The sequence below is a fragment of the Hylobates moloch genome, unplaced genomic scaffold (assembly GCF_009828535.3).
Source record: "Hylobates moloch isolate HMO894 unplaced genomic scaffold, HMol_V3 SCAFFOLD_2, whole genome shotgun sequence".
Taxonomy (NCBI): Eukaryota; Metazoa; Chordata; class Mammalia; order Primates; family Hylobatidae; genus Hylobates; species Hylobates moloch.
Window position 1 is genome coordinate 54,103,632 of NW_026652277.1, and position 26,900 is coordinate 54,130,531.

A 26,900-nucleotide genomic window follows, 5' to 3' on the forward strand; every position below is an offset into this window, starting at 1 on the left:
AGATTCACCCTCGTTAGAAGGGTTTTCTCCAAAAGACTGCTTCAAATTTTAGAATGAATTTTGCCATCTTAATGGCAATGTCTATATTAATAAGAGATATAATCTAAAAAGAACATAGGAAAACAAACAAAAAACCAACCAGACTGTCATTTATTAATACAAATTTACATAGCGGCATACACTATTGGAGAAATCAGAAATTCATGACACACAAATTCATATTGGAAATACAAAAGTCATTTGAGAGTCAAGAAATCAGGTTGACAGCACCACAAATGTTTACTCAGTCTGAGCAGGTGTGTAGTATCCAAGAACAACAAATACCTATAGCAGACTGAGACTGAATATCATAAGACTGTGCAAACACATTCCAACACTATTTCCCACCCAACAATAGAATCTGCAGGAGTCCTCTAGGAGGCCTGGGGTACAATAAAAGGGCAGCAAGGCAGAAAAAATGGTGCAGACCATTCTTTCTTTTAACCTTCACAGCCAGCATATAAAAGCAAGTAGTAACCACTGAGAGTTGTTTGTTCCTTCTCACTTGAAGGCAAGATATAAAAGGTTAGTAAAACACACACAAGGCATTAGTGAGCAAATCAGAGAAATTGAAAGCAGAGCTTTGACTGGAATATAATCCACATTAGTCATTAAATTACTTGATTCCTATAATGAAGTATGAAACAAACCAAATGAATAATTCTACATCAAAGTGGTATATCTCATCTCCACATCTCTTAAAACTATTTAACAAGTGTGCATCCACTAGAGAAGTGCTGGCATTCAATAATGTACATTTAGTGGGGTGAAAGGCAGAAAGAAAGGGAGGCAGAAATACTGCAAGGGCTTTCCTTTCACGCACAGTTTCCTATCTCACTCTTGCCCTTGTCATTTCAGACCTTGTACGCGGCAGTTGCTGGGAGCACTCTGGGGCTCAGTCTTTAGTCCTTCCCACTCTAGCTTCATTCTGCCACCTCTGCACTCTTCCCACGCAGTGTCCTATTCAGCAGTAATGGAAGGGGTATGCAAGAAGAATATGTGGGCAAGTGCTGCTTTAACGTGTAAGCATTCTGGCACTTTGAGCAGTTACACAGTTACAAATAATGGGCCAAATGGAAATTCGCTCTACAAATTAGCATTCACTCTCTAGGTTGTTCTGGAGATTCTGTGCCTGGCTGATCAGCTCTCCAGCCATGAGATACCAGTTCTGGGTGTCCATGAGGCTGATACAGGAGTTCTGCCCTGAATTGCCCAAGCTGGTCTTAAGTAGCACCTGACCAGTCAGGAGTTTCAGACTCTGGGCTCACCCCAACTCATTCTCTCCTGAAAACCTGACACTCATCTCAGAATGCTAAATTAGATTTTGCTCTAAATCTCCTGTTCTGGATGCCAATTCATAGCCTCATCTCCTGCTGATACATTATTACGAATTTTCTGCTCATGCTTCCTTAGGACCACCGCCAGAGTCATGCCTTTGTAAAGCGGTGTTTCTTTCCTCCCAGAAAAGGTTATCTCATAATCCAAGTAGAGAAGATAATTGTTTTCCTCTCTCCTCCCTTGTGATATTGCCACCATACTCTCTCACTTCCCCTTCCTATTCATTCATTCATTCAACAAACATTTCTGGAGTGCTTGTTACATGCAAGGCACTGTTGAAGAATGAAAGGCGCAGCTCCCAAAGGTCCTACTTTCAAGGAGCTTGGAGTCTCACAGAGCTGCCTAGAACCTTTCACAGTTCATCCTTTCTAGCTTTTAGTAGCAAAATATTACTAGTTTGGAATGTTCTCAAAGAGCTTGAGTCATTCTCATACAAATATTACACAATGTGAAGGCTCTGTTATTTGCTTGGTGACTATGGTGTGCCATGCATCAGAAGAGGACTGTCTTTTACTCTTGAATAATGAAATTGTGCCTCCAATTCAAAACAACATGGCATGCATGCTTACGTTTCCACCAATAAGGCAGAAACAGAAGAGAAACAAAAGCAAGCTGTGTGTAGCCTACACAAAATAGTTAAGCTGATACTTGAACACTAAATTATTTTAGAGCCATGTGTTCATGGCCTTGTCATGTGCTGATATGGTAAAAATAATTGCCTGAGCTACCAGAAAAGAACCCCTCAACGAGCAATCCCTGAAATACTGCACCAGGAACAGTGCCTCTGTCTGCTGTGTCACACACAGCAAGGAGAACCAGCATGTATCTGTTAAGTCTGATTTCACCCCAACCTGGGCTTTCTCCTAATTTGCCTTATTCAAATGAATCACTTACTTTCCCGAAGCACTAACAGAATAAAAATCCATACCTAGCAAAGCACATGGGATTGTCTGTTACAGGGATGGGCAAAGACTGGAATAGCAGGAAAGTGTGGCGGGTTTTCTTTAAAGCATTTATGGCAATGTTGAATTAAAAGGCCGTAGTACATTGATCCTGTTTTGCAGCATCCTTGGTCAGGGAGGGATGTCTCAGTGCCATGTAAACTAGTTGGGAACAAAGACACCTCCCTGGGGTGAAGGGCATCACTAATGTGCTCTGATACGCCTGCCAGGCCCCTCCTTAACTCGGGTTTCAGTCTCCCCCTTTGTAGGAGAGAGTTCTCTGTGGCTGAGGAGGCGGAGGCTCCCGTGGTTTTCAGAGGATTTTACTTAAGCACATTGAAATCCCCAGGTAAAAAAGGCTCTGGAAAAGCAAAGTACAATTAGAGGCCAAGGAGCACACACTGTCAAGTGAAAATCTTGAGCAAATATGTGTGTTGTGTCGATTAGCAGAATTTTTAATGGAATCTGGGTGTCAGCAGTTCATACTCTGCTGTCTGGGGGCTCAGGAAAAGCCCTGTAGGAGAAAGCTGGGGCTGGGGGAGGGAACCAAAGGCCCCGTACCTACTTCTTCTCTCTGAGATCTGCCATAGTACACTACCCAGTCCTCTCATCTCCATCTGCTAACCTAATTGTTCAACTCCTGTCCTGATACTAAAGTACTTGTTTTCTAAGACCAGCCTTACAGAAGGAGCTGCGTACAGTTGTTGACACTATTAAAGGGATCTACGGAAATAACTGTAATACTCTGGGGGTCTCAGCGGTTCTTTGTTGAATGAGGTAGCTCAGTTGTGAGTTGATGCATGTGATGTGTGCCGTCTGCCACTCAAAGCTATAGTTTTCCCTTTTTTAGCTGCGAGATTATAAAAATATCAGTATTTCCCCCCATTGTATAAAAATGATTTTAGAAAAAAATACACATAGGTCTCCTCCATTAAACTTCTGTTCCATCTTGTAAATTGTTGTGAACTCTGACTTCTAGATTCAGTCTTTTGACTTTAGCACCTTTGAACGTGTAAGCCGCCTCAGGCTCGCTCAGGATGTTGATGTTCCGCACAGTGCAGTACTGTCTATTCACGTTCTTCTCCACCCGGTCTGGGTGCCTCTTGGGAACTTCTACCTTGGTATTCAGAGGATATTCTTCCAAAATGTCCTCTGCGGGCTTCTTCTTCCCCTGTTTCTGGCATTTCCTGTTGATAAAACAAGCCACCAAAAACACCAGAAGTAGAAGCATGATTGCAGCCAGGGCGCTGCCAATGGATGCCCCAGTCTGTGACAGGGACGCAGCTGCCGCCGGCTCTTGCATCTCCAGATTCAGGGACTTCATATTGGTGCCATTCTTGACTTGGTCTCCTTCATTGTCATAGATGAGGGAATCATCAAGGGTCAGCTGGCCATTGGGCTCTACCAGGTCCCTTCGGTTGCGTCTGAGTGGAGCTGTGAGAGAGCGCTGGACCCGGGGCCCTGAGATGGTGTCAGGGCCAATGATGTAGATGACCTGGAGATACCACTGGTGTCCTGCTTCCACCTGCAGGGGGACAAACCGAACATGTTGTTGTTGCCCACAGACCACCTCTGAAGAAAGGAAATGGAAGGATAATTGCCACTATATGCCTTGATAGATAACTGATCTCCAGAAAAGTATTAGCAATGGTTGGTGTCTACTAATACATAGAGAACTGAACCAAATATGGGTTCTATTTTATTTCCAAATTAAGATGATCTTGAGTCAGCTATTCGGATTCTTTTTTGTTTCCCTATGTGTACATGGAATAGCCTAAGAAATTATCTTTCATGGTCTCTTTAGCTAAGTGAATGCTTATATTTGTCTGTCTTTATTGATAGCAGTGAAATAATAGCATTAAAAACCACATTTATTTACAGTGACCTTCAATTATGTGTTATGCCAATTTACTATTTATTGGTGAACTTCAGCGAAAATGGAGTCATTCAACAAAATATTCACTAAACATATACTCTGTGCGTAATACACAGATACGTGACATTTTCTAAACACTTTCTCGATCAGGCTATATCATCAAGTATTTTATCTCCCCTCATCTTCCTCCAATAAAACGCTTCATGGTTTTGAAATAACTTCTGAAGCATGATAATAGTTCTGAAGGGTCATAGATTAATATTTAGAGACAAAAAAAGTGAAATTTGATCTTGAAAGTTCATGTTCATTGTTAAGACTTAAGGTATTTGTGTTTATCAAATAGTAGTAATTCTTGCTATTCTAAATTGCTGTATTGTATTATGATTTTTTAAATGTTTTTCATATGTCCATGAAAATCAGCTGGGCTAGCATAGAACCAAAAAGGGATGCAATATAAAAGAACTTAGGAAAAACTGGAGTGTCATATGCAGCCATGATGTGCACAATGACAAGTGACTATATGCAAAGTCAATAATCGTATCATTGTTTTGGTCTACTGGGGATACATGTGAAAATTTTGGGTGGGTGATAAGCTTAACAATAATAAGAAAAGATCTGCCAGCAAGAATGGCAGAATGATGAAGAATCCAGAGATGTTGCAGTCCTCCTCCTTTTTTTTTTTTTCCAGCTTTAAAGTAGACTTGGTCTTAAGCTTCTGTTCTTCTCACCAAACTCACCTTATAGAGTGCATCTACTTTTAGAGTAAATCCATCCACACCTGGCATGCTACTGACCACATGGAAATCAGGCAACTCGGAGGCAAAGTGAGCCTCAAAAGGCACATCATGGAAGTACTTATCAGTTATCTCTGGCTGATTGCGGTCCTAGGATTTCAGAAAAAAGAAATGCAAGATTTAGAAAGATGGTTCCACTATATTGGTAGGTGGCAGTGACTGGGAGGAGAAAAGTACTCATCACTCCTGGCTTTAGGTTGGGTTGGGAGAGTGTGCTGTGAAGCCCTCTCCATAAGTCAGTGGCTGCCTGATATGGTTTGGCTGTGTCCCCACCAAATCTTATCTTGAATTATAGTTCCCATAATCCCCATGTGTCATGGGAGGGACCCAATAGGAAGTAAGTGAATCATGGGGACAGTTACCTGTATGATGTTCTTGTGATAGTGAGTGAGTTCTCATGAGATCTGATTTTTTTTTTTTTTTTAGATGGAGTCTTGCTCTGTTGCCCAGGCTGGAGTGCAGTGGCATGATCTCGGCTCAATGCAAGCTCTGTCTCCTGGGTTCATGCCATTCTCCTGCCTCAGCTTCCGGAGCAGCTGGGACTACAGGGGCCCACCACCACACCCGGCTAATTTTTTTGTATTTTTAGTAAAGACGGAGTTTCACTGTGTTAGCCAGGATGGTCTCGATCTCCTGAACTCGTGAACTGCCCACCTCGGCCTCCCAAAGTGCTGGGATTACAGGCTTGAGCCACCGCGCCCAGCCCTCTGATGGTTTTTTAAGAGGCTTTTTCCCCTTTGCTCGGCACTTCTTGCTGCCGTCATGTGAAGAAGGACATATTTGCTTCCCCTTCCGCTATGATTGTAAGAGGCTTCCCCAGCCACGCTGAACTGTAAGTCAATGAAACCTCTTTCCTTTATAAATTACCCAGTTACAGGCATGTCGTTAGCAGCGTGAGAACAGACTAATACACTACCTCTGGGAACCCATTGTCCTTTTCAAAAAGGACATGTGGTGGCTTTTGTGATCTCAAAATGCAAAGAGTGGGATATTCTAGCCCAATAATTCTCAAGTTATTTGGTCTCAGGACCCTTTACACACTTACAAATCAAGGACCCCAGAGAGCTTTTGTTTATGTGACTTTATCAACATTTACTCGGTTAAAAATTAAACCTGAAAAATTTTTAAATGTTTACTTATTAATTCATTTTAAACTGACAATAGGAAACTCATTACATGTTAACTTAAGAAAGATATTTTTTAGTGAAAATACCTAAATTCATTCCCTTCCCCAATAAAGAGAGCTGGCAATGTTTTACATTTTTGTAATCTCAGGGAAAAAACTGGATTCTCATAACTGCTTCTGAATTCCACCAGTTGTGATATGCTGTTTTGTCTAAAGTGTATGAAGAAAATCTGGCCTCATAAAGCTATGTAGTTAATAGCTTTTTCAAATTATTATGGCTTTTTTTGTCTTTTTTTTTTTTTTTTTTTTTGAGACAGGGTCTCGCTCTGTTGCCCAGGCTGGAGTGCAGTGGTGCAATCTTGGTTCACTGCATCCTTGACCTCCCAGGCCCAAGTGATTTTTCTCACCTCAGCCTGCCAAGCAGCTGTGACTACAAGTGCATGCCACGAAGCCCAGCTAATTTTCAAATCTTTTTTTGTAGATATGGGGTCTCCTTATGTTTCTCAGGCTTGTCTCAAACTCCTAAGCTTAAGTGATTCTCCCACCTCAGCGTCTCAAAATGTTGGGATTACAGGCATGAGCCACCATACCCTGCCTCTTTTTTGATACTAAATCAAAACTTGGTGAGTGGTTATTTTTTAAAGAACCATTACAATGTGGAATCTGAAATTTTATTGATAAACTTTTCAAACTCTCTAAACTCATGAGGGAATAAGTATGAAAAAAAGAGTCATCATTATATTATTTTGAAAGTAATTTTGACTCTGTAGACTCCTCTTCTGAGGATGTCAGCAGAAGCTTGTCTTGTTACTCACCATAACCACCACCTGTGTACTAGTATTTAGCTGATCTGAAAGAAACAACAACACAAACATATATAGAGAAGAAAACATCAAGAGTGAGCTCTATCTACTTTAGACGGAAGTCATAGCTGAGGAAATCTGCTCAAGTGTCTGCTCTTTAACACTAATAGTGAGAACTTAGCATACCAACAGCAGGAATCTGTGTTTTAGGTGTTTGTTTGGCTGAATGCATCCATACTGGGGCCCTTCATTGTAGATTGTCCCCGTGGGATCAAAGAAAGGCACATAGCCATCCTTGCCCGTACAAAGATAGACTTTCTCCAGCTGGAGTTTGTAAGCAGAATTAAGATTTTGTTCTGGATTCCAAAGTACTCGGCCATAAAGGATTTGACCTGAAAAGATTGAAAGGCATTAATTAGGTCAGACTTTAAGATGAAAGAAAAACAAATGTCAAGGGTTGAAAGGGGTTAAACATGCTCCCTTAGAATGAAAAGCACTTTTCTATGAAGAGCTCCATGATTCCATGTGCCCTTAAAATACTCATTCATTCATTTATTGCTTCTTTTTTATTCTTATTTTCTTTTTTTCTCTGAGTTTTCTTGCTAGGGAACATTTATTGCTTCTTTTTTTCAATAAGCATTAATTAAGCATTTAAGGGAAGTAAAGTATTCTGTTATGCACAGGGGATACCAAGGTGTGTGAGATGCACTTGAGAGGATGGAAAACAAACACACAGTGATTGATTAAAATAGCTCACATTTATCAAACTCATACTATTTGCCAGGTACTGTACCAAGTCCTCTCATGTAATAACTCATGTAGTGCTCACAATTTTGCAGATGAGACACTTGAGGCACTGAGTGGGGCTAAGTGATTTGCTGAAGGTCACAAAGCAAGCAAATGGTGAGGGTGGGATTCCAAGTCAAGGTACTATGCTCTGAAACCAAACCACCACAATACTCTATTAATCACCCAAATGCTATACTGTTACATTCCACAATAGAGGAAGGTATGTCATGTTAAGAGAGCATGAAACCAGGTACAGAAATCTGCCTAGGGAATGGTATGGAGGGTTTCAAGAGACATGATATTTGAGCAGTATCCCAAAATACAAGTAGGCATTTGTCAGACAGTGCATTTGGGGTGGGAGTGAGAGGCAGGAGAGAACATTCTAGGCAAAAAAAAAAAAAAAATCCATGTACAAAATACTGAATGCTTCAAGGATGTAAGCCCTGGTGTAGGCCGTTTCCTATGTGTCGGCTATGGCACCAAGCTCTTTACATGCAACTAACTTACTTAATCCTCCCAAGAGCCCAAAAGATAGCTTCAATTATTATTCCCATTTTTAAGTAACTTATCCAAGGTTCCACGGCAATGATGTAGTGGGAGGAGGATTTTGGAATTAGCACAAATCTGGCTAATTCCAAATGCTCATCCCAAACATTTACTATGTGGTGCTAAGTAAGTCAGTGTGACAAGAGTGGAGGGTGTGTAGAAGCTCTGGCAAGAGAGGCTCCTGGGGAGATAGACAAACTGTGCTGAGGAGGCTGGACTTGAATATATAAGTAATAAGAAACACTGGAGGGTTTTAAGCAGAAAGGTAATAACACACTTGGGCCTTAGAAACATGGCGAATGGGTCAAGGACAAAGAGACTTAAGTCACAGAGACCTGGTAGGGGCTTTTTAATCCTCTAGTGAGAGTCAGGCACCTAAAATATAGCTGCGAGGCAAGAGGATGAACTCAAGAAATGTCTAGGAGTCCGACTCCACTCATCTTAATGATGGATGGGACGTAGGATGTAGGAAGCGGAAGTTGAGGATAACCCTGAGATTTTTGGTTGGGGCACATAGAGGATGGTGATGCAGTGAGTAGGGTAGCAGACGTGGGAGGAGCATGCTTGGAAGGAGACAAATCCAGTCTTGGGCATCTCTAGGTGTCTGAAAGACATGCTGCTTGGAGAGCTTCGGTAGTTTCATATCTGCATGTGGAAACATAGAAATGAAGCTCGGAGAGATCTGGGATGAGGTCAAATCCTATGGAATGGCCACAGAACAGTGGGAGTGTAAGAAGTTCAGAGTAAAGGGATGGCCCAAGTCATGGGGATGACCAGAGGCAGCACTCAGAGTAGGAATAGACTAAGCCAAGCATGGAATCTGGGGACACTAACACAGAAGGGGCAGAGGATGGAGGCCAGGGACAGGAGAGTGAGAAGGAGTCATCTGAGAGGCAAGATGGTGTCTGATGAGCTGATGCAAAGGAAACCCAAAGGAAAAAAGTGCCAGAATACATCAATTTGGTGTCATTGACAAGAGAAAGATAGGATAGAATCCAGCCTGTGGTAAACAGATAGAGAAGTGACCGTGAAGTGAGCCATTTTCAGCAGAGAAAGCATGATGGAGAACACACGTTTGGCATCCTTTTGAGACTGGGAGGCAATGGGGTTTGAGGAAATAACCGACCCAGAGTTAGACAATGTGCTAGAATCTGGTCGGAAATGCCAGTCTTCTTACTACTCTGACCAGTGCTTTTCCATGGCATCACACTGCCAATCATTACAGTGCCAAGTGTGTGATTTGATTTTGAAACAGCATGAAATGGGCCTGTACCTACATTCAATCCTGGCTGTTCTGGGACCAATCCTGGGGGATCTTTACTGGGGTGCCGACTGAGAGCTTATGAGCAGAGATGCCAGTCCACTGACTTACCAAAAGCTTCTCATATCCAGGCAGAGCCTCCTGCAGGTGGAGGAAGCAACTTACCTTTTGAAACTTACCTTTTGAAAATGCTCCTTTGTAATCCATTTCTGCCAGTGACATATCAGATGTATTGGGATCCATTAGAAACACCTTCTCATTATTGCAGAGCTGAAATTCAGTGTTAAGTGAATACACAACTGGCACAGGGCGGTTGGTCTGCTGGAATGCAATGGGTATCAGGAATCTAAACCCAAGGAGAAACAAAGAGCTCTTTGAGAGCAGGATCAGCTTTGCATATGTCATTTAAGTCACCCTCCCTTCCCCATCCTCCTCAGGATTGTACACAGAGCTTTGTTGTGGGCACTAAATATTCACTGGATAAAGGGATGTGTACGGTAAAAGGACTTTATTTGGTAGTTATTTCTTTTGAACAGAAATAATTAGTCTTAAAAATAATTAATTAGTCTTTAGGCTCTTTAGTATCCTCTGCTTTTTTTGGCCCTTTCACTCTGGGGGCTCCCAAAATTGCTCTTTGACTTCTAAAGTGCTCCCTGCTTTGGAGCCCAGCTAGATTTCTTCCCAGAGCTGCATGCTCTGAGGCTTTGACTCTTTCGACCTGATCAAAACTTTATTTATCACATGTCCCACTTTTAGGACTTGCTAGGTGGTACTCTCTTGCCTTGCTCTGTGTGCCTACCTCCCGCCTTCTTCCTGAGCCCCTTTCTTCCATGTCTCCTTCTGGCAGCCTCTCCAAGGCTCAGTTCTGGGACCCTTATTGTTCTCCCTCAGTAACTTCACCCCAGATGATCTCAGCCTTGTCACTGAGTGCATTTGCTATCTCAAAGATAGTAATGCCAGATTTAACTATCTAATCCAGAGTTCTCCTCTAAGCTCCAGAAACACATATCTGGCTGTTGAATGGTAGCTCTACATGGTTGTCAGATAACCCAAACTCAGTATGCTCTTCCCTTGCAAACTTGCTCTTCCTTCTAGTGTTATTATCTCAGTGAAAGGCAAAAAAAGAGGTGCCAGCCCCTTAACTGTTCTCCCTGGAGTCACTATTAGTTCCATCTAGGCTATTTTACATCTATCATGCAATGGATGAGCCAGTGTCATTTTCAAAAACTCAAATTTGCTTAATATCCTTCAGTGGTTTCCCACATCCGTCAGAAGGAAAAGCAATATTTTTGCCATGACCTGTAAAGCTCTGGCCTCTGCCTATTTCTACAGCCTCATCTCCTGCTACTCTTCCCCTTCCCTCCATTTCTGGGATCTAGCAAGACTGGCCTTCTTTCAGTCTCTTGACCAGCTCTCTACTCCATGATCTCTAGTGCCTCAGGCTCATTTATTCAGCAAATATTCACTGAGCATATATTACACAATAGACATCGTTCTAGTAATAGGAATTCATCTGTGGACAAAAGAGAAAAACATGGTCTCGGGGAAGTTACATTCTAAGGAAGATAGTAAGCAAAATAAATAAAAAATAATATAGCATGCTAAAAGGTAACAGGTGATAAGGAGAACAATTAGGCAGAGAAAGGGTAATGCTAGAAGAATTTTCAGCTGGAAATTCTAAATAATATGGTCATGGGTGTAAATCAGTGCAGCCATTATGTAAAACAGTATGGAGCATCCTCAAAAAATTAAATATAGAACTATTACATGACCCAGCAATCCCTATTCCTGGTATATACCCAAACAAGGGGAAATCAGCATCTTGTAGAGACATCTGCACTCCTGTGTTCGTTGTAACATTATTCACAATAGTTAAGATTTGGAAACAACCAGTGTCCATCAATGGATTAATCAATAAAGAAAATGTGGTGTATATACACACAATGAAATAGTCAGTCTTAAAAAAATAAGGAGATCCTGCCATTTGTGACCACATGGATGAACCTGGAGGACATTATACTATGTAAAATAAGCCAGACACAGAAAAATACTGCTCAATTTCACTTACATATGGAATCAAAAAAAGCTGATGCGGGCGGGAACAAAAAACTCCAAAAGCCGGATACATAGAAACAAAGAGAACAGTGGTTACCAGGGGTGACAAGGAGGGGGATATGGGGAAATGTAAGTCAAAAGGTGCCAAGTTGCAGTGATATTATGTACTGGACATATCCTAAGAGAGTAGATTTCAGGTACTCTTATCATAGACACACAAGTGTGCATGCAGGTAACTAAGTGAGGAGATGGGTATGTTAATTTGTTTGACTTTAGTAATCATTTCACTATGTGCATCAAAACATAATGTTTTATACCTTAAATATATACCATAAAGAGAGAGAAAGGAAGAAACTCAGTCATGGAAGGCCTCAGTGAGAGGAAAACATGCAAAGGCTTGAAGCAGGCAATGGAATAAGACATGTGGCTATGTGGAGAGGAAGCCCTCCGGGAAGAGGAAATGGCAAAGGCAGAAGGTCTGGGGTAAGAGTGTGCGCAATACATTAGAGGAATGACCAGTTGGCCAGGGTGGCTGGAGAATAGTGAGGGAGATAAGATCAGAGAGGTAACTTGGGACCAGATTCCATAAAGCCTTATCTGTACTGTCAGGACTTTAGGGTTTATTTAAACTGTGGAGTGTTTTGAAAAAGTGAGTAGGGTTTGCTGTGCTAAGAAGAGACTACAGGTGGCTGCAGGGAACTTTGTTAAGAGGCTATTTCAATAGTTTAGACAAGTGATGATAATGGTTCTGACCAGGGCTTTTGCCAGGTGGGCAGTGAAAATAATTGGATTTTTAATATATTTTAAAGGAAAGGCCTAAAATTCTTGATGACAGTGCCAGAATAAGAGAAGTCTCAATGATATTTTTTAAGATTTGGGTGTAAGCACCTAGAGCGGAGAGATTGACAAAGTTTTTCTGTAAACAGCCAGATAGTAAATATTTTAGACTTTGTGGGCCACATGGGGTACATGCACAGATACATGCTGGTAGGTCCGATGCACAGATGTAAGTATGATGATAGAAGCTTGCATAAGTTCTCTTCTGATTTCTTCTGTTTCCTCACTCCAACAGGACAGAAAGGTCACCAATTGAAGATGACAACAGGGGAGAAGCAGCAAGTTTGTGGGAAGGAATAAAATACACGAGAGGAAGAAAAGGCCTACAATAAAATACAACAGCCCTTCATGCTAAAAACTCTCAATAAACTAGGTATTGATGGGACGTATCCCAAAGTAATAAGAGCTATTTATGACAAACCCATAGCCAATATGATATTGAGTGGGCAAAAGCTGGAAGCATTCCCTTTGAAAATCTGCACAAGACAAGGATGTCCTCTCTCACCACTCCTATTCAACATAGTATTGGAAGTTCTGGCCAGGGCAATCAGGCAAGGGAAAGAAATAAAGGGTATTCAAATAGGAAGAGAGGAAGTCAAATTGTCTCTGTTTGCAGACGACATGATTGTATATTTAGAAAACTCCATTGTCTCAGCCCAAAATCTCCTTAAGCTGATAAGCAACTTCAGCAAAGTATCAGGATAAATAATCAATATGCAAAAATCACAAGCATTCCTAGACACCAATAACAGACAGAGAGCCAAATCATCAGTGAACTCCCACTCACAACTGCTACAGAGAGAATAAAATACCTAGGAATCCAACTTACAAGGGATGTGAAGGACCTCTTTAAGGAGAACTACAAACCACTGCTCAAGGAAATAAGAGAGGACACAAACAAATGGAAAAACATTCCATGCTCATGGATAGGAAGAATCAATGTTGTGAAAATGGCCATACTGCCCAAAGTAATTTACAGATTCAATGCTATTCCCATCAAGCTACAATGGACTTTCTTCACAGAAATAGAAAAAACTACTTTAAATTTCATATGGAACCATAAAAGAGCCCGTATAGCCAAGACAATCCTAAGCAAAAAGAACAAAGCTGGAGGCATCACACTACCTGACTTCAAACTATACTACAAGGCTACAGTACCAAAACAGCATGGTACTGGTACCAAAAAAGATATGTAGACCAATGGAACAGAACAGAGGCCTCAGTAATAACGCCACACGTCTACAACCATCTGATCTTTGACAAACCTGACAAAAACAAGCAGTGGAGTCCAGTTTCAGTTTTCTGCATTTGACTAGCCACTTTTCCCAATGCTATTTGTTAAATAAAGAATCCTTTCCCCATTGCTTGTATTAAGTCCAAATTCCCTGTATCAGTCTTGATTTTGTATGTGTGTTGTAGTTCTATCACATCCATATGGAGCAATATAGGGGATCCAAGTTTAAGCCCGGGGCGTCTGCAAGTAATAATCTCCCTGATGTAAGGCAAGGACCCCAACTCTGAAGCCTCAGTATCCTCAGCAACATTCTTCCTCTGCCACCTCCCACATTTATGCCACACAGGGCCTGAGGACAGCATTGGTGTCCTCCTTGATCCTTTCAGCCAGTTTCAAACCATTGTTCCTCTCTCCCCTTAAAAAATCCAGAACCTACCCTGGAGAAACTCTTCTTACACATGTGCACCAAGAGATATATATAAGAATTTTCTTTGTAATAGAGAGAAAGCCAAAGGGAGTGATCAAATACATTGTGGAATTTTCCTACAATGAATACCTTAATGCAGTGAGCAACAAACTACAGCTACATGAATCAACACAAATGAACCAACAAATGATTCACTGAGTTAAAAAAAAGAGTAGCAGAGAGAATTCATGCAGTATGAAACTTATATACAGTGGTTCCCCCCTCATTCATGGGTTTGCTTTCCTCAGTTTCAGTTACCCAAGACTTACCATAGTCCAAAAATATTAAACAAAAAATTCCAGAAATAAACAATTCATAAATTTTAAAACATACACCATTTTTACTAGCATGATGAAATCTTGTGCCTTTCTGCTCCATCCTGCCTGGAACAGGAATCGTCCCTTTGTTCAGCATCTCCACATTGCATATGCTACCCACCCGTTAGTCACTTAGTAGCTGTCTTGGTTAGCAGATTGAAAAAACATTGTACATACAGGGTTTGGTATTATGCGTGTTTTCAGGCATCCACTGGGGCTCTTGGAACATTTACTCCAAAGATAAAGGGGGGACTACTGTCTAGAGTTCAAAAACTTGCAAAACCATGTAGAAGTATACATGAGGTATAACCATGAACCAAAACAATGAATAATAAATACAAATATCAGGTTAGTGGTGACCCTAGTGGGGAAGAGAGAGGGAGTATGATTGGATAGGGGCATTGAGGGTATTGAAGGAGTACTGGTAATGTTCTCTTTCTTGAGTTTCTTAAGGTGGGTGGTAGATCTGCTATATGATATAGATATATATAGTCTTCTGAATATCTAAAATATTACATAATTTTTTAAAATTTAAATAATTAAAATTCCCCAGAATATCCCATCAGATTATTTTCCCATTGTTCTTCCTTACTGCAGCAAACTACCATTCTCCTGGTCACCTTCTTTCCTTCATTTGGCTAACTATGGTGCTTCCTGGCATTGTTCCTGCCATGAATCTTTGTGACTTAAACATGCATTCAGATGAACTATCAACTACCCCAGACTCCCAGTTCCTTGACTCCCTCACCTCCAAAGAGCTTGTTCACCACCCTCCTACAGCTACCTACTCTTCACAGGCCCATTATGCACCATCGCCAAAAATCTCATTTCCAACATTTCACTCTCTACCACCTCATGTCTTTCCAGCTCCTCTCTTCTTTTCCTCCCACTCCTTAATTGTTCAGCCACACCAGGACCTCCCAACCACATTAGCAGAATGCACGGGAAAGGGAGCGCGTGCACTCTCGTGGTGGGAATGGACATACGTATTTACGTATTTACAAACACGCTGGAAGACAGTTTGGCAGTTTCTTAAAAAGTTAAACATACATCTGTCATATGATCGAGTCACTCCATTTTTAGGTATTTACATAAGAAAACAGAAAACACATGTTTATATAAAGCTCGTACATATAGGTTCATAGAAGCTTTATTTATCATAGCCCCAAACTGGAAACAACGGAAATGTTCATCAGTTGATCACTGATAAACAAATTGTAGTACATCCATACCATGAAGTACAACCCAGAAATAACAGGAACAAATACTGATACACCCAACACAGATGAATCAAAATCATCATGCTGAGTGAGATGAGCCAGAGAGAGAGAATTCACACTGTATGATGTCATTTATAAAAAACTCTAGAAAATGCAAACTCATCTATAGTGGCAGAAAACAGATCTGTGGTTATCGGCAGAAAGGGAAGGGATGATGTGAGGGAGGAACTACAAAGGCACATGAGGAATCTTTCTGGAAGTGGATATGTTCCCTATCTTGTCACTGTCTTGACTGTGGTGATGTTTCACAAGTGTGTACATAGGTAAAAACTTATCGAATTTTATAGTTTAAATATGTACGGTTTTATGTCGATAATATGGCAATTTAAAAGCAGTTCCACACTGCCTGATCTGCTGCTAGCTGTAACCCTCTAGTATATTTACTCTTTTCCACTGTCTGAGATGGCCCTGTTTCTTTCCTCCTGTCTTCTCAAACCTTGACATTCTTCACTTTCAGCAGATGCAGGGCTTTTCATTCACAGGGAGAATAGCTTCAATCAGATATTCACTTTGTCATCCTTACCCTCCCAGTCTCCCAATTTTCCTTTCACCTGCTTCCATTGATTTGCTGCCTGCCTCTTCAGTGGATGAACTCTCTGTGCTTTCAGCTATGGCCAGCCCTTCCCTCATGCCCTGGATCTACTCCCTTGCCCTGCTCAAGGATCTGGCTCTGCAAGCTTTCCCTCTATCCCCTGCATCATCAAATTTCCCCTCGATTGGATTATTCCCACTAGCATACAAGCATCCTGAAATAAAGCAAATAAAACCTGCTGTTTATTTGACTCATCTGTTTCCAGTTATTGCCCCTTTGCTCTGGCGTCCTCTATAGCAACTCCTCAAGCACTGTTTATCCCTGCTGCCTGTACTTTCTCACCTCTCTCTCAAGCTCACCCCAATCAGGCTTGTATCCCCTTTAGTCCACCAAACCTGCTCTTGGTGGAGTTCACCAATGACCTCAGTATTGCCAAATCCAATAGCCAATTCTCAGTCTTCTATTTAAAAGCCACATTTCAAATAGTCTTCTCTTAATGTTAATGTCAGATTCTGTTTTGGGCATTTTATCTCAGCAATGTTTTCTATATACTTTGCTCAGCTCCTAGAAAGGTGACCCTAGACTATAAACTGCCTGAGAGCACAGATTACTTTTAATCCTCTGTTCTAGTGTAGCGCTATCACCTCAACGCCTGGACCTGAGCAAACACGTGAGAAGAGCTGAATAAATATGAATGAATGAATGAATGAATGAATATACAGCACAATACAGTCTCAGGTCTGAGGTGAATATGGGCTGATGTATGGTTGAGTCTCATTATTCACAATTGTTATGCTCTATGAAGTCTCCACAAATAATGAATTAGTGGATATTGAGCCATAGCTACTAGAAGAAATATAGGGTTAAATTCCTATGAGCCTCTGTTCACAACATTTATATCAACCAATTAACATATAACCTTGTTTTATGTCTGTTTCTGTGTAAAGACCCCTTATTTAATATACATTGTTGATTCATTTCTATCAAACTCATGGTTATCATAAGGCACACTACAGCCTTCTGATGCTTAGAAATACTAGAAAGCACTTTGGCATTATACTCGGGAGCCATTCTAAATGGAGAAATCATCAACAAAAGGCACAAAAATGCAAAACACATGGCACTAAATAAACTGTGCACAGGACACTTGTTTGGAGTATGAGAGCCGTAACAAGAAGGCAGAGTATCACCGGGTTTGACTTCAGCTGGGGATGTGTGTGTTAAGTGACTCAAATATTTTGCCACTCTGCTGTGCATGTCAGTGAATGACAATGGAAGCACCATGTTGATTTGGGGGTTACAAATAAATTTTAGTGAGTAGGAGAATTCACAAATAAGGAATCAACAAATACTGAGGATTGACTATATTTTCCTACCTTTCCGGGGCATGTGCAGTGCAGGCCAAAGGCTTCTCTCCTGGGTCAACCCAGGGCTGTGTGGGCTGCACTGTGCAAGGGATCAGGTAGATGGTATACTCTCCCGAGTAGTCCTTCCTGGAAACATGCAGAGCAGACTGTGATCGTAGGGAACAACTGATAGGTTGCTGGCTTACCCAGAAAGACACGGCCTTCACTAAACAGTTTTCAGGTGGTATTTGTGTCCAGCATCTAAGAACTTTACAAGTCTGCAAACACCATTTTCGGGAACTCATCTTCGATTATCCTCACATTCAGAGTATTATCCAGAGGTGTTAAATAGAGTTACTTTCATGTATTCATGTATTCAGGTCCTTCTTATGAGAAAAGCTAAGAAAGGCACACTACCTATGAAAATGGAAGGCTCAGGTGATGACAGAACAGAATTGGCCATTTCCTTTGGATTTCATGAAACTTGTTGGACAATTTCTGTTTAGTGTTTCTTGTTGACAGATACCCTATTCAATGCATTCCCAAATGGAAAAGCAGCTTTTATTTCTGAAGATGTGACAGTGTCAGGTGCTGCTGTGACACAGGAGGTAGCAAATGCCTCGGGATTCCAGGATACCACTCCAGAGCATACGGAAGCAGCACCCTGCAGAACGTCCCTGCACCCGTTTCACTCACACTCAATTTTGAGGTTCCCCTTTCAAACTCTATAGCTTCATCCCTTTATAAAGTCAAAGAACAAGATCACTTCTCATTAGAGACCACTCACGGGGACTTGGGGACTTCCCTGTTTATGGGGGGCCCAGGATTCTCCAGTTCATGACTCTGTGAGCAGGAAGCCTTTGGACCTCTCTCCTACTTCATCTCCCACACTTCTCACTGGGTGGCAGCTCCAACCCTGTCAGGTGGTCTGGAAGGCAGCCAAGCATTCAGAAGCTTCAGGAACCTTCTTCAAGGGCCTTGGGAGTCTGTCATCCATTGAATGGAGAGCACAGGGCTATGAATCTTCATTATAACTGTGAGGGATCTGTGAACAGTTCTCATAAATGCTGTGCTTGTTTTGACCATTTTGGGATACTTATCTATTTATCAGTAAATGGACAGCAAAGATTTGGTTAAAAACAATAATAAAACTTTTATGTCACATCCTGGGGTCAGCGTAGTGGACTGGCACAGGCTGGAAACTGGGAACCAGTAGAACCTCAGCTTGCCTCTGTCATGGCTGTATGATTTTAACAAAGCATGCAGACTTTCAGGGCCCTTATTTCTAAGCTCCTTCCTATTCTAAAAGTCTGTATGTCTGCAGTTTTCCTTCAAAGCTTGGATCAGCAGGAAATGAGACTTTGTATACCATATTTAAATTACATGGAAACTGACACCTATAATGTGGATAGTAACCCTTCATTAATAGAAATATTCAAATAGGCGGAACAAACCATGCCTGGCTAGATCGTGACTGGCTCTATTCAAACCCCGTAGGGGCTCTCCTTGCCCTAGAGAGTAGAAGCCAGAGGCTGCACACTGGTTTACAAGGCCCCACCCCGTGGCCCTACTCCCAGTCTTTACTTCTTCAGCATTATTGTCTATTACTCTCTTCCCTGCTCACTCCATGCCAGCCATATGGGCCTCCTTGTTGTTCTCCAAGCATGCCCAAATGTTGCCATCTTAGGAACTTTACCAGGAACCCTGTTCCCCATGTTTCTGCATAGCCAACTCCCTCGCCTCCTTCAAGTCTTTGCTCGGATAAGGTCTACTGGAAACATTCAAATTAAACTTATAATGTCTCCCCATTCCTGTCTCCCCTTACCCTGCTCCAAACCATTCATTTTCCCATAGTGCTTATCACCTTCTGACATTTGTTATACTTGGCTTATTATGTCTACTGTTTTGTGTCTCCTTACTTTAAGTCCTATACTTAGGGATCTTTATTTTGTTTACCAATATATTCAAGGTGCCCAGAACCTTCTCTGACACACAGTAAACATTCCATAAATACTTGTTGAACAAATGAATGCAAGACAAATAGCATAGCCTCCCAAGTCTTCGGTCCTACTTTTCTCTATTCCTAAATACTACTTAGGTCCATTTCCTCACTATCCCTTCAAACATGCCAAACACAGTCTTAGGTACATGTCTTTAATCCCGCAGTTCTTTTAATCTCCTTGCTAGAATCTAAGCATTTCCCATATCACAACATGGACCATAGGTTGTCTCACCTCTTTCAGGAATCCTTATACAACTCCCCAGCCTCTGGCTCTCTCTTCCCTGAGCAACTACGGTCTTGATATTATCCTGTATCTCTCACAGTATGCTTAGCATGGAGTGCTTGGTGGGGTTCTTCATTTTGTCATTTATCTATGTATTTTATCTCCTCACCTCAAATGTAAGCTCCTAAAAGCTACTTGCTGGGAACCTACCACATGCTAAAACCTGTGGTTCTGGGGATTTAAGATGAATCATATGTGCCTTCTACTCTGGAGCAGCTCACAACCTAGTGAAAAACTGGGACCAGCAGATAGACCATCATAAGATAATGAGCTGTGTTACAGCAGAAGCTGGAACAGAGTAGGAACCAGGAGGCAGGAGGGAGCTGCTAGTACTGCATGGGAAGTCAGGGAAGCTGTCACAAAGGGGTGAGTATTTGAGCTGGGCTGGGTCTCAGAGGAGTCAGTTTTGCAAGGGGAAAAGAGCAGCAAGGGCTGAGGGAATTGCAAAAGCATGGAGGTATGGATGGGCTGGTGGGTTCAGGGATTGGTGAGTAACTAATGTGGCTAGAAGGCTGGGTTTGAGATGAAACCAGAGGGGAGGCTGGGCCTTGTATGCTGCAGAAGGAGGGTGGGCTTCATCCGAGTGGCAATGAAGATGTCAGCAGAGTACTTAAAGGAGGACAGTTTCCCTGTTTGTAAACTGGGACAAAGTGCATGAAGCACAGTCCTTGAAGGTTATTATATATCAATTTCAAAGGAATCACTATACAATAAAAATATCTGATATAAGATCAAAAATTTTAAGATTGGAATTTTTTTTTTGAAAATGATTCTCAAGGCAATTTGAAATAAGATTTTAATGCTAAATATAGCTCTTACTCTCATTATCTATAAAAAGGGGATAATATATTTATGATAGATTCCTGGTTGCCCACTTATCCTTGTCATACTGGTTTTAATTTCTTTTTCCATCCTTCCCTTTTACAGATGGGGGATATTTTACTATGTTGGTTAAATTCCTATTCTACCTCTATACTGGGTGTGGGAGAGGGATAAATCTCGTAAACGACATATGGACTTAATCAGAGATACTATATTTTGCACTGGTTGTTGTAATTGAAATGAAATTTCTTTATTCGATAAAGGTTTTAGTTAGGCACATTTCCCAACTTCCCTTGTAGGCAGGTGTGCCATGTGACTAAGTTCCCCACCATAGGTTGTGGGTGGAAGTGATGTGTGCCCCTTCTGGTCTCACTCTTGGAATAAGTGTAAGCACTTCCTATTTATATATCAGAAGTTGATCTGAGCAAGATTTGTTTCTTTCTTTGTTTGCTAGAATGTCATTTCTTTTAATTATTATTATTATTATTTTTTAAGAGTCAGGATCTCTTTCTGTTGCCCAGGCTGGAGGGCAGTGGCTATTTGCAGGTGCCATCATGGCTCACTGCAGCTTCACACTCCTGAGCCCAAGCGATCCTCCTGAGTAGCTGGGCTACCAGTTAGCACCACCATTCCCAGCTGAGGCTTATTTCTATCAATTCCCCTTTTAAAATAGAAGTCTAGCCTTCAGAGAAAAGTGCTATTTCTCAAGCTCCTGAAAGAAATGGAAAACCATTCAGCTCTACCCATGGAGGCCTCTGTCACTGTATTTACCTGTTATAAGAGCTTGTGGCTCTCCAGAGTTGATGTGGAGAATCAAAAGTCTGAGCGCTCCATAATAGCTGCAAGTCAAATTCAATTCCTCCTAGGTGGTCTGGAGTCAATATGAAAGATTTCACATCTGGGAGAGTGTGGTGCTCCATCACAAACTGTCCTATTTGAAGGGGAAACACATGCACTTATTGTACTTGTGGTAGAGCTTGAATTTATTGTACTTGTGGTAGAGCCCCACAAAAGCCTGAGAACTGAATTAATGTTCTTCTTTCAAACAACTAAGGTTAGCCCATTTTGCCCCTTAGAATCTATTCCACACTGGTGGGGATAGCATGGCATCTCAGCACAGCCCATCGTCCTACTTGTGATGGTCATCATAGTCATATGTATTTATTTATAAACAATAGGAATATTCCTTGTGGAAATGGTGCTAATGAGTATATTCACAATAATAGGGGTCTTTATGTGACAATGAACACTGAATATACATAGCTTTAAATTCTAACCAACATGTTTCTTGGAGGTAGAAAGTTCTCAGTAGTTTATAAATAGAAATATCAGCATCAGATAAAAGTCACATTTAGGGACATTCAAGTCCTTGGTAGAAGGGTATAATTATAAACATCATTAAAAGGGTAAATGTTATCAGCAAGATACCTCCACTCTTTAAAACTGCACTGAAATAGTGTCGCGAATAAATAAAAGTAGGGGGAATATTTTAGATTAAAAGAAACTAAAGCGATATAACAATCAAACTGTGACATATGAATCATAACTGGAACTTCTTTCTTTTTATGTAAGCAGTTATAAAATAAACAAATATAAAAATAAGTGGAAAAGATGTTTGTGGAACAAGAAAGGAAATATGAATAGAGACTGGATATTATTGAATCAATGCTAAATATCTTAGAAGTGATCATGATGTTGTGATTGTATAAGAGAATGTCCTTGTTCTTAGGAGATGTCAACTGAAGTATTCTGGGTAACTTCACATGAAGTCTGCAACTTGTTTCTGAACGATGTGACAAAAAAAGGTATGTATGCATGTATGTGCACATGGATGTATAGCAAAATGTTAATCATTGTTGACTGTTTTTTACTGTTCTATTCTTTCAACTTTCTGTATGTGTGAAATGTTTCTTAATAAAAAGTTGGAAAAAAAAACAGCATTGATATTACCTCTGAATTTGGCATGGGTCTTGAATTCAATGACAAGACGGCCATCCTCTCGAATGTAGATTCTTATTATCTGAAGCCTTGCTGAGAGCACACTGTCTGTCTGGATTCCTGGGCAGGAAAGCAGAGAGAAAATGTTAGGGCATAGAAAATTCCTCCCTGACAGCAACCACATATAAGTTATCCCAAGGACCCCTCTAAGTATAGCGGCACATTTATTTGAATGTAACAAGATAACATTTATGTCTATAGAAACATATGCCAATTAAAATTGTATGACAGCTAATTTCACTTGGTTCTTTTTTTTTTTTTTGTAATGGTTCCACTGTTCTTGACATAGACCCTTCAAACCTGTAAGTTCCACTTAGCCCAGATGTAGGGTTCAGCAAAAAAATGAATCTTAAAACTTCTTACTATCAAACTTTATACAGCACATCTGCTTCTTACTGTATTTTCTTTTCCTCGCCAAGATACCGTTCCAGACTTAATGGAGGTATAAACAAAGTCCTGGTGGCTACATTTAGTACTCAAACCAAAGGAGAATTAAAGCCAGCTTGCAGAAAGCCAACATGACACAAGAAAGCTGTGGCTTTAATAAAGGAAATTGTAGTCATGGTCCCCAGTGAGTTCAGAAAGACCAAAACCAAAGAGTAACGTAAGGAGGAGAAACATGAACTTGAACAAAACAAAACAAAAACAAGAGCTCAAGGAATTATCTGACCCAGAGTGGGAAAGCTGCCTGAAGTTATTTTCCCATGAGAAATATAAAGCAAAAAATGATTTGAGCCTAAGACATTTCATAGAAGAAAGGACTACACTGTCAGCCCTTTGTATCTGTACGTTCTACATCATGGATTCTGCATCTGTGGATTCACCCAACCTCAAATAGAAAATATTAGAATAAAAATGCATCTGCACTAAACATATACAGATTTGTTTTTCTTGTCATTATTTCCTAAACAATATAGCATAACAACTATTTATATAGCATACGCATCATATTAGCTTTATAAGTAATCTAGAGATGATTTAAAGCATAAGAGAGTATATGTATAGGTTATACATAAATACTACACCATTTTATATGAGGGACTTGAGTGTCCTCAGATCTTGGTGTCTGTGGGAGGTCCTGGAACCAAACACTAATAGATATGAATGATGACTGTAATTTCAATTAGTAGAGATGAAGCTTTCTCAAAAGAAAACTCTTGTATTTTTTTTTTTTTAGTGTGTTTGCCCCAGATAAAGCATCTCACCCCTGAAGAGGAAAACAGGGAGGATGGGAGCAGCAGAATTTAGGGGAAATGGGTTTGGGGAAATGGGTTTGGGGAAATAGGTTAGGGGTAGTGTGTGAAGTACAGGACACTAAAAATGAGAAAAAAAAAAACAAGAAAAACAAAAATAACCAAGAACCATTGCAGAGAATGGAGGAGAAAATTGGGGAGTTTTAAGGAGCATCTACGTGGAAGCAGTAGGAAGAGGTAGGTGTGGAAACTGAGTGGGGGTGAGGTGTGGGCTCCCAGCTGAAATGCTGCCTCCCACTTAGTTCTTGGAGGCTCCTCCCAAAGAGGACAGTCATGGGGATGAGCCTGAGGGAAGGGTCATTTTAAACATTCAGTATCACAGCCCTTGACTTCAGAAGGTTAAAATCCCTTCTTTGGAGGATGCAATTAAAGAGCAGACTCTGCCAAATGAATAAAGTGGGCTACTTGACATGAATATTTCAAGTGCTCTTGACACATTTTTCATTTCCATGCATCTGATTTGAAGATCCTTTTGCTTTGTAAAAACATGAAGCACACCATTTTTCACTAGGAGAAAATGAAGATTATTTGGGTTATACTCCAAAAGAACACACAACCCTCTGAATCCCTAACGGGCAGTAGAGGACTCATCTGTCACTTGCCATCCTCTACTCTGGGACCTTAGCTATCTGGGCTGAGACCTTCCAGCATCAGCACAGAAGGACATCATTCTTTTCAGAAACCACAGATCTGCACTTTCCAGACTTGAGGTGGCCCCACTTTGTCTAGGGGATAACAGGATGAGAAATGCAGCTACTGTTAAAAGTCACTACTCTTCTTTCAATCTTGCTTGAGTGAAGCCCTAACTACAGGGATAGTTAAGGTGTCAATGGGCATACCTGTTCTCCAGAGAACAGTGTCATAGAAGAAAGAAAACTCCATCTCGGTGTGGTGCTCCAAGGAGGCCCAGCCCCTGGGGGCTGTCACATAGATGTAGGACACATACAGAGGCACGTGCACTGTCAAGAAGGACTGGGCAGAGTCCCTCACCTGCCGGGGAAGCAGTATGCACACAGAGTTATTTCTCCCCTGGGATGAAAAGACATACTATCACCACATCTTGGTTCCATTTTCATGCAACCAGGTGGTCACACACTTATTCAATAATTATTAAGCAAGTGCCCATGATTGCACTTACTTATTTAAAAAAATAAAGGAAGTAATGGAATAGAAAGTGGCCAGGATGCTTCTTTAGACAGGGTCATGTGCAGAGGCTTCTCTAAGGAGGTGACACTTGAACAAAAATACTTTTGAAGTGGGAGAATGAGCTCTGTTCAGTTGCTAGAAGATTAGGCTGAAATTTTAGAATATTACAATTATTCCCAAGGATCAACCCGGTGGATGTGGGGTCTACCATTCAGTACAAACTCCTGTGTTGACCATTTCCCAGTGACCTGTAGGAGAGCCCAAGTCAACCATCTTCAGGAAGATGCCCACATCCAGACGCCTGGGAGGAACCTGTGCCTAACTTAGGATGTTTTAGTGAGTGCTCTCATCTCCTGCTCCAGGAACAAAGGGCCTGAGCATTGAAATCATATCTAGGAAGCTCACCAATGGACAGCTCAGAGCTGCATGCACTTCAGTAATCTCCTGTCCCATGCAATGCTTTGGAAAGAGTTTTGAAAAGGCAGCACATCACACTTCCAAGAGAACATTTCTTCTAAGGAGGTTTGTGTTCCTGCTTTTAATTTGGCCCAATCATTTTTATTTTACTATGTAATGAACAAAACTGGATGGAAGGATAACAGAATGGTAGCAGAAGCTTTTGTGGTGAAGCTAGCTGTATATGTGTGTGTGAATGGGGAGTTAGTTTACACGTTTTAAAAATATTTTTATACTTTCTTCCACAAATATATATATATATAAAACAAAAAAACTTAGCTTAAAACAATTTTATTTTATCATTGGCTAATTACTACAATATACTATGGGACTTATAGTTTTCTTTTGTTTGAAAGTACAGTATAAAGTGTTTCCATGGGTAATTAAGGAAAAAACCAAATGCTTTAATAGTTTTCTAAAGTTTTTTTTAATATTCAAAGTTGTCAGGGATTTAAAATTTGATGCCAACTTTCTCAAAAGACTCAACTAACTCCATACTCATTGAAAAATTCCATTTTGACATGCCTTACTTTGTTTGTTTGTTTGTTTTTCAAGAGGTGGGGGTCTCTCTCTGTAGCCCAGACTGGAGTGCAGTGACTCTATCATAGCTCACTGCAGCTTCAACTTCCTGGGCTCCAGTGATCCTCCAGCTTCAGCCTCCCAAAGTGCTGAGATTACAGGTGTGAGCCACTGTTCCCGGCCCCCCCTGTTTTTTCTTCTTTTTAAGAAAATTTCCAGATTTTATTTGGACCTTGTACCATGTTCTGTCCCTTATACACAGGTTTTGCTAAATACACCTGCTCCAATCACACTATCAGAACTTCAATAAACTCTCTAGCTGATTGGCAAAATTAATTTTCTCTCATTTGTTTTTGTTTATCCTCCTTTAGCCCTTATGATATTACTAATCTTTAAAAAGAAAAAAAAACAACAAATATTTACTGCATGCCTATTCTACGCCAGGTACACTGTGCAAGGCACCTTCTCATGTTGAGATTATTAGTACAGTTTCAGATGAGGTTCAGAGAGGTTATGTCTTGTCCAAGCCTGCTGATTTGATAGCAAAAGGTACCAACTAGGCCTTAGTTCTAAGTTCTATATTCTTCCTACCATATGTCAGTAATTTCAGTTATTTTCAAAGAAACAGACAACAACAAAATACTTCTGTGTATATATTTTTTTGTGTTGGTTTAAAAGTGGGATATATATATATAAGAAATCCTTGTCTTTGAGGTTTTTAAGCATATTCTGAACAAAAATATTCAAACGTAATTAGAGCAAAATCATAAACAACAGAGAATACTAATTTTTGAGAGGCCAGGAAAGAAACAAATCACTTAGTTTTGCATTTTCCAAGTCA

The 26,900-nt window shown here is 40.8% G+C and overlaps 1 protein-coding gene across 1 annotated transcript in view; it reads right to left on the minus strand.

Moving 5' to 3' along the window:
• Positions 1-1,600: 1,600 nt before the first annotated feature.
• The window catches only part of FRAS1 (Fraser extracellular matrix complex subunit 1), a 461,949-nt gene continuing 436,649 nt past the window's right edge, over positions 1,601-26,900 (minus strand). The window contains exons 67-74 of the mRNA XM_032149306.2: positions 24,778-24,928; positions 22,638-22,745; positions 21,459-21,618; positions 17,611-17,727; positions 9,693-9,859; positions 7,104-7,309; positions 4,932-5,078; positions 1,601-3,843 (exon numbers count right to left, since the gene is read on the minus strand). Coding sequence (XP_032005197.1) covers positions 3,250-3,843; positions 4,932-5,078; positions 7,104-7,309; positions 9,693-9,859; positions 17,611-17,727; positions 21,459-21,618; positions 22,638-22,745; positions 24,778-24,928 — 1,650 coding nt within the window. The 3' untranslated portion in view covers positions 1,601-3,249. The remainder of the gene's footprint in view (positions 3,844-4,931; positions 5,079-7,103; positions 7,310-9,692; positions 9,860-17,610; positions 17,728-21,458; positions 21,619-22,637; positions 22,746-24,777; positions 24,929-26,900) is intronic.